A 13,256-nucleotide genomic window follows, 5' to 3' on the forward strand; every position below is an offset into this window, starting at 1 on the left:
GATGTGTCTTCTCCTCAACCATCTGATAAAAATGATACAAATATAAAAGAAGATTAGCAACCTAGGGTAGACAAAGGTAAGAATAAGGAGGCTACTGCTCCTGAGGTTTCTTTAAAGGACTTAGATGGAGATGAAGGTCAAGGTCAAGGTAATGACTTTTCTTCCTACCACCTTCATACATCTGATGAATCTGATGTAGATGTTTTATGATGTTGATGAGAACATTGATGACTTAAGTGACTTAGATTCTGAGTTTGTTGAAGCTAGGAAGTCTAACATTCAAGAACAAGTTAATAAAGAGAAGACTGCTAGAATAGATGAGATACTTTCTGGTCCTGTAGGTATAAATGTTGATTTTAAAGATATTTATAAGAATAAGAGGGAAAGATATGAAGGAAATTTGGATGGGGATGACATGAATTTTAATAGCTCAGATCCTGGCAATGATATTAGTGAGGATGAAGGGGATCATGTTGATTCTAATAAGGTTGTAGATCCACCAGCTAGGAATTCAAGTACAAAGGTCTATTTTGACCCAATTGCCAATTTTTTTTATATTTCAGCTGTATATGATTTTTGTGAATAATGTTCAGTTTAGAGAAGCACTACAAACTTACTCTATTTAGAAGGGTGTGAACATTAAACTTAAACCTAATGAAAAGGAGAGGATCAGGGCAAAGTGTAATAAGAAAGGTTGTCCTTGGCATATTCTTGGAAGTATTGAGGGTAATACCGAAAATTTTATTGTGAAGACATATTTTACTGTCCATAAGTGTTTCAAAAGAACAAGAAACAAGTTGTGTACTCCAAACTGGATTTGTAAGACTTACAAAGACAAAATCATGAGTGAGCCTAGCATCAGACTCCATCAGATTCAAGGCTTGGTACAAAAGGATTATGGATTGTATGTTAGTAAAATAAGTTGTAGAAAAGCAAAAATGAAAGTCATGAATGAGCATATGGGTGATTTCATAGAGGAATTTGCTAGATTGTATGACTATGCTAAAGAGTTGAAGTCTACAAATCCAGGAACTACTGTGGTTGTTAGGACATCCAAGAATACAATTCCTGGAAAAGAGGTATTCCAAGGGATTTATATTTGTCTTGGAGCATTAAAAAATGGTTGGATAGAGGGGTGTAGAAGGATAATTGGTTTTGATGGTGCATTTCTGAAAGGTGTATGTAGAGGTGAACTGCTGTCTTGCATTTCCAAGGATGGAAATAATCAGATGTACCTTGTAGCATGGGCAGTATTTAATAAAGAATCCAAGGACACGTGGTCTTGGTTTATCAAGTGCATCAAACATGATTTGGAACTGACACAAACTGAAGGTGAAGGACTGACAGTTATGTCTGATATGCAGAAGGTATGAGAACACTTTGTAGTATTGTTTTTACTTTGCTATAGCAATTTCTATGTTACACTTATGTTCATATTGTTTTTTATTGGCATGCCTTTTTTCTTTGATAGGGTCTTAACCTAGCACTTGTTGATTTATTGTCAAATGCTGAGATTAGATAGTGTGCTAAACATATATGGGCCAACTAGAAGAAGGTATGAAGTGGTGAAGAAAGGAGGAAGAAGTTTTGGCAGGTTGCCAGGGCTCCATTTGAAGTTCATTTACAATCAAAACTTGATGAAATGAGTCTGTTGGGAGAAGGTATTGTGGAAGCTTTGTTAAAGTATAACAAAAATGCATGGTGTAGGGCATTATTCAAGGACCATAGCAAGTGTGACATAGTTGAGAATAATATGTGTGAGATATTTAATAGTTGGATCTTGGCAGCTAGATTCAAATCAATCATCACAATGTTAGAGAAAATTAGAGTCAAAGTCATGAAAAGAATGACTCAAATGAGGGAGTTTTTTGAAAAATGGATAACTGATGTGTCACCTATGGCTATGCAAATTCTTACTGACAATGTTGAACATGCAGCCATATGTGAGGTTAAATATAATGGAGATAATAGCTATGAGATTCAGCATCCACCATATAAACATGTTGTTAATCTAAAAAAGAAAGTGTGTAATTGTAGGCCATGGCAACTGAATGGGATTCGTTGTGCACATACAATTAATGCAATGCATTACAAGGATCTAGACGTTGAGTCATTTGTTGATCACTGGTACAAAAAGGAAACATATTTGAAGGCCTATAGTAGGTTCATTCAACCTATGACAAACATGAAGATATGGCCCAAGAGCACAAAACTATCCATTAAGCCACCTGAAATCACTCTTATGCTAGGAAGACCAAGGAAAGAGAGGTCTAAAGATAATGATGAGCCTAGTAAGAAGAAGTTTGGAAAAGCTACAAGGCAGGGGAGAAAAATGAAATGCTCTTTGTGCATGAATTTTGGACATAACAAGAAAGGATGTCCAATTGCTGTAAGTTTTGCTTTAACTTCTTTAACTTTGTTAATGAAATTTATTTTTATCAATACTTCTTAATTCAATTTGGAAAAAATTTGTATGTAGAAAAATGGCTATACTACTGGAACTGCAAGAACTGCTACAGGTAAAAGTGGTGGTGCAACTACTTCAGCAACTTCTACAGGTGTAACTAGTGGGGCTACTGGTGAAAATGGTGGTACAACTATTTCAGCAGCTTCTACAGGCGTAACTGCTGGTGGAAGTGGTGGTGCAACTACTAAAAGACCAGCCACTACTTCAACAGCTTCTGGAGGTGCAACTATTGGTGGAAATGGTGGTGCAACTACTTCAGCAGCTTCTACAGGTGTAACTGCTGGTGGAAGTGGTGGTGCAACTACTAAAAGACCAGCCACTACTTCAGCACCTTCTAGAGGTGCAACTACTGTTGCAACAACTACTGGTGGACGTATTTCTGTAAATTTTGCAAGTGTTGCTCAACCAACAAGTCAATTTAGTACTCAACAGTCAACTACTAGTGCTAGTGGCTCAAAGAAGAGTAGCAAAGTTAAAAGAGGTGGTGCAAATCCCGGATATAAGAGGCCAAGAACAGAAAAGCCAAGAACAACTGGTTTTGGTGTGCTATTTGGAGCAAATGGTAGTGTGATTGAGAGGGTAAGTGTTATCATTTAAGGACCTTTAGTTTGATTCTATAGAATCTCTCTAACTAATATCATTATTACCTTTTAACAGTCTGGAACTACTGATAGAGTGTTACATTGTGCACCATTGAAGAGTTCAATGCCTACCAATATCGATCTTGGTTACAAACCCAATGGACTAAGGTGGAAGGGTGGAGCGTAGCTACTCAAAGGCAACTACAAAAATAAAGTTACAAGCGAGCCACTCAGTCCACACCAAGCACTCATGACACATAATATTTCATAGTAAAGACTCATGTTATGCCTAGCTAAATTCTCAATGACATTGTCTATGATACTTTTCACTATTAACTTAATTTTCAACTGTTGTGTTAGCTTGCTATGACAAACAAGTTATTTTTGCTTATGAATTTGCTATGATAATTATAAGTCTTAATATGGATATTTTCATACATTATCATAGTACTCAAATGAACAAATCATCAATACATCTTAAATACAAAAGATAGAAACCAAATGACAACAATCACAATAACACTAATATCAATATTAATGCTCGATCTCCCCTGTCTTCCATGCTTTCCATGCCTTCCCTGCCTTCCATGATCAACATTTGTTGATTGATTCTTCATGTAGTATTGTTCTTGGTAGGTAGGATCAATATCAGCCAATCGAAAAAATCCACATCCATTACCATTTGTGTATTTTTGACAGCCCCAAAACATTCTTCCTGAATTTGTTGATGCTCTTGACATCTTAAGTTCAGCATGAAGCCCACAAATAGCAAAAACAAACAGTCATTGTGAAGAACAGAAAAATTAATGAGTAAGAAAAAGGCGATAAAAATAAAATATAGACAAAAAAGGCCTGATCAATTGTGGAGAAGAAGAAGAAATTTGGAGTGAAGAATTTTGGAGAGAGATAAACGAGTGAGAAAGAGAAGAAATTTTGGATATCTAAAGAAGAAATTAGGGGAATTTGAGGAAGATGGCCAAAAATGACCGTTATTGGCTTTTTAAAAGCATATCACGCTCCTAAAGTAGGTGTAATTCACGCACTTGAACTACTTTTGCCACATGGGATGACATGTCAAAAAAGGGTTTAAAATGTTGAATTTCAGTGGGTTCAAGGGTTCAGTTGGCAAAGTCTAGATTAGAAGGGCTCAGGTGACAAAATGAGACAAGTACAAGGGTCTCCCAGACCATTCTGCCTATTTTTAATTAACTTTTCTTTTGTTAACTATATTTTACACTAATTAATCTCCAATTAATTATTAAAATTCTCGAATAATTATATTTTCTTTGTAGCAAAATTACAATAAGATGAAAATTCTAACAATGGCCGCCAAGAACACTAATCAGACCATGAAGCTATATATGGAGTGGAAAATTCTCTGGTTTCTCTCAAAAACGCCCGCCATAGTTGCAGTGGCTAAGAAGCCCTCAAAATTTATCCCACCGATGACATTAAGAAATCTTTTGTTAACAAATACAAATCAAAACCCACAAAACTTAGATTGATGATACGTAATTTGCTAAGCAAGCTGAGAAGAAGAAGAGATTTTTGCTTAAAAGAAAGAGGAGAAAAATGTGCTTCATCAAGAAGGTGGGGTTGAAGAAGAAGAAGAAGGGGGTGGGTTGTAAAGAAGAAGAGATGTGAAGAGTGGGGTGGAGTCTAATTGAATTTTATTTTTTTTTCTACTTTAACAAATCTGACGCGCCTATTTTATTTTTTAAAAAATTCTTTTGCCACATAGTTTTAGGGGGTAAATAAATTCACTTTTAAGTAGTAAATGTGTGTAATTGATCGTCATAATAGTTTAAACGTGTAACTGACTTTTCAGAACAAATTTAAGGAGGAATCTATGCCTTTTCCCTATTTTTATGTGTACCTCATATCAATAATAAAAAAACATACACAATTATAGTTTTACAAGTGAAATTTGTGAAAATGGGAATATATAAGTGATAGATTATACTTTTATCTTTGTAAGGTTGTGATTAATATGATCAAAATTTGCAATCTATTTGTACCTTTTTAATTTTTTAATTTCAGGTCTTGTTAACTTTTTTTTCCAATTAAAGCTTTAGATAGAATTCTTCAAATTAAAGAGGGTGAAATATATTTGGAGAAGATATAATATTTTCAATTCAAGTTAAAATAAATTTAATTCGAGTTTCATGTAGACAAGAGACAATACTTTTGGATAATCAAACTTCTCACATGTCAAAACGATGTATATCTCACCTTTAGAATATCACAACATATATATTGTATTTATATTGCTTTAAAATAGTTCAAGAAGGTATTGAAAATAAGACTAATAATCCCTATTTTTTAAAAAAAATATTACATTTTATAATTCTTATTCTTGTGGCAAAATTGGTGCAACTCTTTAAAAATTGAATGATTAATAATTGACATAATACATAAACACATAATTTTCTCCTCATTCTAGTTTTGATTCTTCACAAGATAAAAGTACGATTATAAACACATAATTTTCTCTCAACTTCATTTACAATGTTACATCAAATATATTATAATTATTATTATCGAAAAGAGGCATAAATGCAAACCATAAAATTATGGACACACAAATGAATAAAGTAGTAAATGAAGGACTCCATAGGAAAAAGAAACACATAAAATAAAATAATACAGTATCAGCGAGAAGTTAGGGTTTTTATTTACATTTGCAAAGCAGACATTTTTATTCCTTCAAAGTCCATTTTCAGTCTCCTCACTCCAATAATTCAAACATTTGTAAGCTTCCCTCAACACCCTTTTAGCTTTACTGTATTTCTATGTCCAATTCCTCACTTCAATGAACTCATATCTCTAATCTTGATTTTGGGGTTTTGGGAATTTCATTTCCGGTAAAAATTGTGTCTTTATGTTTTCTTTTCTTTCCCTTGGGTTTTTGATGATCAAGATCAGTTTTTGAAGTGTTTTTGGAGTTGGGTTTTGGTTTTTACTATGTGGGGTTTCTAATAATAATGTTTTTATAAGGTTATGATTTTTGTTTTGAGTGGCTTGGTAGTTCCCTTAAGTTTAACTCTTTGTTTGATGGATTTTTATGTAGTTGTGGTTGTCATGGTTGACTTGTAATCATTGTGTTTCCTTAGATGAATGATGTTTACTGTTTAATGTTTGTATGCACTGCTTGTGAAACAAAAATGAAAAAAAAAGAAATGGCCTAAGGACCAAATAGACTAGCATTTGCTTTCTTGAGTTTCTCTCTTCCAATTTGTTTTTGAGTGAAATGATGGATTTTGCTGGCCTTGACCGATTTGGGATTTAGGTGTAGTTATTGAGTAATTGAGTGAAGTGACAGAGTACAACTCACAATTGTAAGAGAGATAAAAAGTTGTGAGTAATCATGCTAAGTATAATATACCTACAATTTTAGGGATTTTAGTTACGAAGTCACTCACATTTTTTTGGAAGAATATAACAATTATGATGACCTTCCTTCCGGTGTGAATTGGACCATTTAGCTCCTCAACATTGACCATAGAGCCAAAGCTTCAGTGGCTTCGTGTGTCACCTTGAAGAATAGGTTTTTATGCCATTTCTTGCTTTGTTGTGTCGCCTTGAAGAACAGTTCTTTATGCCATTTCTTGCTTTCATGTCATGCACCTTAGTGTTACTTATATTTATTTCGCTATGTTTGTTGCACTTAATGCTTTTCCTTTTTTTAGTCCAGCCTTTTAACTTTGGTAATCATCTATATTGTGTCCTGGACCTTTTCCGTTTTATGAATGTAAGATTGGTGATTATCAAGCTGGCGAAGGATAATACTGTTATAAACACTTCCTGCATGTTATTTTCTTGCTTCCAAATAGTTCAGTTTTGTCTGAATTCCTTGGGGGGGACCTAATCATGTCATGCTTGTATGCTTTTCAGTGGAATTGTTGTATATAATTGGTATTTGCACATACCAGGTGCAGTTCATTAGGACATTTGAAGTAGTCCTAAGAAGCGAGGGGAGAACTCACTCTCTTGGTAGATACGTGAAGAAATGGAGTAGTTACTAGAGTTGCCCCTTTTACACTGAAAGTTGAGAACTGACAAGCATTGTTAAATCGTGTTCCCTTTGTTGTGTTACTGAAACTGAATGGAGTAGTTACTAGAGTTACTCTCTATCCTGAAATTGAGAATTGTGAGAAGCAAGTACCAACATAATACTTGTGAGTCTTGTGAAACATAGCTAAGACGGGGTCCCTTTGTTGTGTGGCTGCAAGGCCACATGGGTCCAATGCAGCTAGTGGAGAATGGTCCATGGGGCCACATGAGCCTTACTGGCGGACTAATTCAAGCTTCTCCCCAGCACCATCCAGATGGGATTTCCGCTTCCAACCTGAAACATTATCCTTTGGCTCTAATGATGGAGTTCAATTGTATGGATCTTCTGCTTCATCAAACAGTAGAGATAGTAGAAGTTGGGTGAGGGGAAACCAATTGGCCAATCACCAATATCTCATAACAGATGGTGTTGGTGCATACTGTAGTAGCCCATCGGACATCTCTCCAGCACAACAGTGGACTCCACCAGCTATCCAAGAAATCAACATTGATGATTTTGGTACTTCAAGAAGGGGTAAGCATACTGATTTTGCAACTTTTTTTTTTTTATATGACGGACTTCCAAGGATGCTTAGTTGGGTTTTGGTCTCTTACTTTCATGTACTACTTGCTTTCTCAATTACTAGCTTCATTTATGTTGACTGAATAATCAGCTGATTGTTTTTTCATATATATGTACGTACTTAATTTTGGATGTGATTTGCTTGGAGTTTGATACAAGGTTCTCATTTGTTTGTTTCTGCTATTCTGTATTGCTCGTACATGGGGATTTTCTATGAGACACTGTAATTCAAGGTAATTTTGGCTTGGTGTCAGTCTAAAATGCATAAATATTCAGAATTAGGTAGATTAAGCCCATAGACAACTTCCTGCATGTTTTTTTAAGCGACGGCTCAATTTTCAAGCTGCAGCTGTGGATCTCAAGTCCTTGTTAGGAGAGTATATGGGCCTTACAATTACAAACTTGTATGGTTGTCTACTAATATAACCAAATAGTATACAACTAGTGCTATGCCCGGGTGAAGGGGATTAGCTGTAGGATTCATATGTGAAAGGAGGGGGTTGAAAGTATTCTGAGATGCAAATAGAACTGAGGGTAATTTGTCCAACATCCCAACTTTTGAAAGATGAACAATAGGTTCATATCAATGAGGGATCCCTATTCACCTTTATATTACCATTGGGCAGTTGATCTCCTTTAGATTCTTTAATTATCTTGGACTGGACCTTTGTAAGCAAATTGTCTATTGTAAAACCCATAAGATGGGGCTTAGCCATTGGTGCACAACCATGTTAGAAGGCACAATCTCTGTGCAAAACTAATTTTGGTATCCTGCAGCTCCTTTGTCGTATTTTTATGTGCTCTTTAGTTGGGGTTTTGGTGCAGTTCATGAGCTGATTTTCTTAGTTTAAAGTTGAAGGAAAAAACGTACTATTTGTTTATGATATTGGAATTAGGTCTGTTTAAGATCATAATTAGAATGTCGTACTTGAAAAAAAAAAGTTTGTTCCCATCATTAGTCTCATCGATGTGTTAGTATCCACCTTTGAGTCTCTAATTATCTTGGGCTGGACCTTCGTAAGCAAATTTTATATTGTAAAACCAATAAGATGGGGGTTAGCCATCGGTGTATAGCCATGGTAGGAGGCGTAATGCCTGTGCAGAACTAATTTTGGTATTCTGCAGCCCCTTTGTCGAGTTTCTATGTGCTCTTTAATTGGGTTTTTGGTGCAGTTCATGAACAGATTTTCTTCATTTAAAGTTAAAGGAAAAATGTACAATTTGTTTATGATATTGAAAGTAGGTTTGTTTAAGATAATATTTAGAAAGTCGTAGTTGGACAAAAGAGTGTTTGACAGGTTGGTAATTTCTTGACATGATGTCTAATCAATTTTGTGTTAGCTGATCTGAATTTTTGAGGTAATAAGCTTTGCTGTTCAGGGTGATAAATTGGGATGCGGTTAGAAGGACAAGTAGTTCTAACATATTAACAGAGAATTCCATCGTTTGGTTAGGTGAATTGACCCAAGTAATGCATTTCTGTCATGCCCTAAACCTAGGTGAGGTAGACTGACACTCGGTGCCTTGATTTGATTGAGCGAACCAGCTTTACATGATTGTATGTGCTAGGCATATATGAAAAAATATACACAATGCCTCAGAATTCAACATATATGAGCAAATACTACTTTTATACATATGGAACCCCAAAGGCATATGAGAGAGACTGAAGTACCACAACTCTATAATGCATCATGAGAAAACATAAGAGTATCCTAGATTTCAAAGTATACCTTGTATATCATAAGCAAATGTAACTGTAAATGCTTTATGTGGAAATGCTTTTTGTAATACTTGAAATCTATAACTTTGAACATACATGGAGCTTTTATGTAACTTCATACTTTGATCTTAAATCATAAATATAACTATTCTGGAAACATCATACTTAGTCTTTGAACATAGATATGTCTTTTTGGAAACATCATACTTTAGTCTTTGAACATAGATATATTTCTCATGGGGAGATCTAAGTCACTGTCATAAAGCATGCATGATAATTCACCATGTGTACTGCATGCATTCAATCAACATCTGAATGGCTGAGCCGACATACCACGATGCTGTGTGGGTCCGATGCTGTTTGTATATGACAAAAACATAATCTGTATCCTAACCGAAGGAATCCCAACCAAAGGAAACTGTCTACTCGCCATTACGACTCTTAACACCAACATATGTAGACTTAGGTGTTGGATTCTTTTGGCAACACCTTCTCAATTTCTAAGGGTGCTCTCAAAATATATGTTGTATAACTTGGTACTTGTGGCCCTATTATAGAATCAAATCTGTGCCTCATTGGCCCTTTTGTCAAATTATAATATATAGCTCAGCAGTCTATGATATCAAATCATAATCTGTGGCTCAATAGCCTATAATATCTGTAGCTCAATAGCCTAAAATATCAAATTCAATCTGTGGCTCAATAGCCTATAATATTTGTGGCTCAGTAGCTTGAAATATCAAACCAAATCTCTGGATCTTTAGCTATTCATATATCTTTATTATCATTTTGTGAATCGTAACTTAAGTAAGGAAGACTCTAGAAATATCATGTAAATCTTTTAAGCAGAACATGAATCTAATGAATGCATAGGCATATAGAACATCATAAGAAACTTCATTAAACTTAGTTTTGTATAACCTAACTTTCTTTTCTCCTTTTATCTCTCAAATGAATCTTACAATTCCATCCCACGTTCTAGCATTATTGAATGGCCAACACATGGGAGGGAGGAAGGGAGATCAATTATTATTTTAACTCCCATTAGACCCAATTCTATCTTGTACTTGGAGCGGAAAAAGAGACGTTGAGAAGGAAGAGGAAGAAAGTATTAGGATGGGTAGATAATGTGGCAGAAATGTCGAAATTGTATCCGACAAAGTAGCGGTGAGATGAAATCTTGGAGACCTCGGGAGATGTTGGACCATTACATCAAATAAAGTGCCAACCACTTAAGTACCATATTTACTTATAGAAGAAGCTCTTTTAAGTGACATATTTAATCTATTTCATGAGTCATAGTATGCTTAAAACACCAAAATGTTTATTTAAAGTACACTTACCAATGCCCCCTGGGCTTTGGTTCAAGGGTAATGCATTGCAATACAAGATGTGTGGGAGGCGACGTCTAGTGTTCGTATTCTAGTTTAGTATTTTAGGTAGAGATGAAGAATCATTATCCAGAATCTCAGGATCTTGATTATTTAAAAAGAGAGGAGAGTACTTGATTAAAAAAAAAGCGAGACCAGAGTAACCAACATCAAACAACATAAAAAAGCCAATCTACCTCAATATGATATTGAATTATGTTTCCATTACAGTTAGTGTGAGCGTGCTCTCCCCTTTGTTGATGTCTAAATTAATGGTCGCTTCATGTTGAACACAGTCAAAGTTAGCAAGTTGATATATGCTTAAAGAATCAATTCTGTACTGCTCCTGGCACATTTGGCTTATTGGTTTGAGCCAATGCTTTGTCATGAATGCCACCATTCTGGATATTTTGTTGTACTGATTATTTTGCTGTATTTTTTGCTTGGTAGATGCAATTACGAGGCCATTTTCATTTTCACCCACAATGGAGGTATGCATCTGTCTTTGCTTTTCTCCACTAACTCCTTTCTTTTGAAGTTTGTAAGCTAAATCCAGCTTTCTTATGACAATAAATTTCTTGACAGGGAGCATCAATTGCTAGGGATGGCAGAGGCTCAACTTCATCCCGATCTGACAGTAGTGACTGTGATTCAATCACCAAGTCCCATTCATCTTATCGTAGCTTCCCGAGTCGCCGTTTCTTTATGTCAAAACCCATACATCCTCTCTCATTTCCAACTGAAACAACACCTAGAAGAGAAGCTATTGACAGCCTCTCAGCAGGTTTTCTAGAATTTGATGCCTCAACATCACAAAGAGATAAACACCGCTTGAGCAGTGCTAGTGGCAGTCTTGACTTGACAGAGGCCTCTGAATCTTTTCAATCTGACTTCCTAAGTAAACCTTGTAACCCTTCAGATGGTTTCAGATGTGGGTTATGCGAGAGGTTTCTTTCACAAAGATCGCCTTGGAGTTCCCGACGAATTGTGAGAAGTGGGGATATGCCAGTTGCTGGGGTCCTTTCATGCCGCCATGTATTTCATGCTGAATGTTTGGAGCAAGCTACACCAAAATCATGTAAAAGTGATCCTCCATGCCCAATCTGTGCCAAGCTTGAAGAAGACAGTTCTCCAGAGCAGCGAGTATTCTCCAAGTTCTTTCCTAGGCTTAAAACATTCAGTGAAGAAGGACCATCCAAGCCTTGGGGCTGTGCTCATTCTGGAGATTGTGTCGAAGGGGCTTTGCATGGACCATCTCGTGGCACTATGCTCTCACTAAACAAGAACCAAATTAGGAAAAATCTTTCTTTGAAAGGTAATTCAGGCAAGGAATTTCCGGGTAAATTAAGAAAAACTAATACATTTTCGTCACAGCTTTTTATTGGATCAGTTGATCATGCAATGGTGGGATCTTCAAAAGCATCAGCAGGTTCCGGGCTGAAGTGACAACTGAATTTTGTATATAATTGCAGGCTGATGTCCGTGGCCTTTCGTGGTTGGTGTCCTAATCGTCTTAACTTTTCCTGTTTATTAGAATCTTTAGTGGCTTAATCATGTTGTAAAATGTAATGTGGTGGAAATTGTGTATGCACTTGAAAAGGATTCAAACAAATTGCATCTTTTGTGTAAGTTTTTAACTGATATTTGATCATTGAACCAATATATGTGGGAAATTGTTATTTGCAAGTTGTAGGCATTGAACAAAGTGTCTTTTGATGGTTTACTTGAAAAGTAGTAAAGTCTAAAGCTTTATATATTTGTATTTTTGCATGTTTCTATGCATTTTGAAGGAGGCATTTTTCAGGCCTGGGATGTATTTTGATTATTTAGATCCTTAACTGTATTTTATGTTTTTGTGTATGCACTCTTGTATTTTTTGTTGTTTGTGTTTTTGTATACAATTACTATTTCAGGATTTTTAGTATTCCAAGTGAACTTAGGGGTGTGTTTGGTATGAAGGAAAATATCTTTTGGTAAATATTGTTCAATTTTCTCATGTTTGGTTAGCTTAAGTGTTTTTCCAACTAAAGTTATGAAGTTGTTCCCTCTTAATTAGAGGTTTTGGGTTGCTTGGGTATGAAAATTGGTGGGGAGCGCTTTTCTTAGAATGAGGCTCTATGTAATGCGAATTTGGATTAGTTGGACTCTAATGTGGGTATCGAATGTCGAATGGGAAACCAAATAAATGACTTACCCCTTGTAAGGTAAAGGATACATTTTTAAGATCTCTGTTTCAATGGTTCCATCTAGGGGTGGGCATGGTATGGTATATACCGAATATCAAAATTGAATTTTTTTATACCGCGGTATGGATATTATGGTATTTGGAATGACTTTTAATTATTTTTGGTATTTGGTATTTATAAAATAAATATTGAAATACTGTATACCATACCGAAATTTTATAGTAATATATAAAATTAATCATTCATTAACATGGTGGTATATGTCAAGTTAGAGTCTACATGTTAGTGAATGA

At 35.4% G+C, this 13,256-nt stretch overlaps 1 protein-coding gene across 1 annotated transcript; it reads left to right on the top strand.

The window, feature by feature from the left end:
- The first annotated feature begins 1,846 nt into the window (after window positions 1-1,846).
- Window positions 1,847-12,539, top strand: LOC125868851 (uncharacterized). The gene is made up of 6 exons (XM_049549423.1): window positions 1,847-2,389; window positions 2,480-3,046; window positions 3,125-3,224; window positions 7,247-7,636; window positions 11,228-11,268; window positions 11,363-12,539. Exons 1-6 carry the CDS (start codon window positions 1,847-1,849, stop codon window positions 12,221-12,223), a joined length of 2,502 nt encoding a protein of 833 aa, XP_049405380.1. The 3' UTR covers window positions 12,224-12,539.
- The last annotated feature ends 717 nt before the right edge of the window (window positions 12,540-13,256 follow it).

Source organism: Solanum stenotomum, chromosome 6 (assembly GCF_019186545.1).
Source record: "Solanum stenotomum isolate F172 chromosome 6, ASM1918654v1, whole genome shotgun sequence".
Taxonomy (NCBI): domain Eukaryota; kingdom Viridiplantae; phylum Streptophyta; class Magnoliopsida; order Solanales; family Solanaceae; genus Solanum; species Solanum stenotomum.

Bases quoted from the DNA above. Each gene is read 5' to 3' on its own strand.
- LOC125868851 (XM_049549423.1), top strand. From the start codon at position 1,847: ATGACTCAAATGAGGGAGTTTTTTGAAAAATGGATAACTGATGTGTCA. The intron at 3,225-7,246 runs GTGGAGCGTAGC...TGTGAAACATAG, and splicing joins CAATGGACTAAGGTGGAAGG to CTAAGACGGGGTCCCTTTGT. The intron at 11,269-11,362 runs GTATGCATCTGT...ATTTCTTGACAG, and splicing joins CATTTTCACCCACAATGGAG to GGAGCATCAATTGCTAGGGA.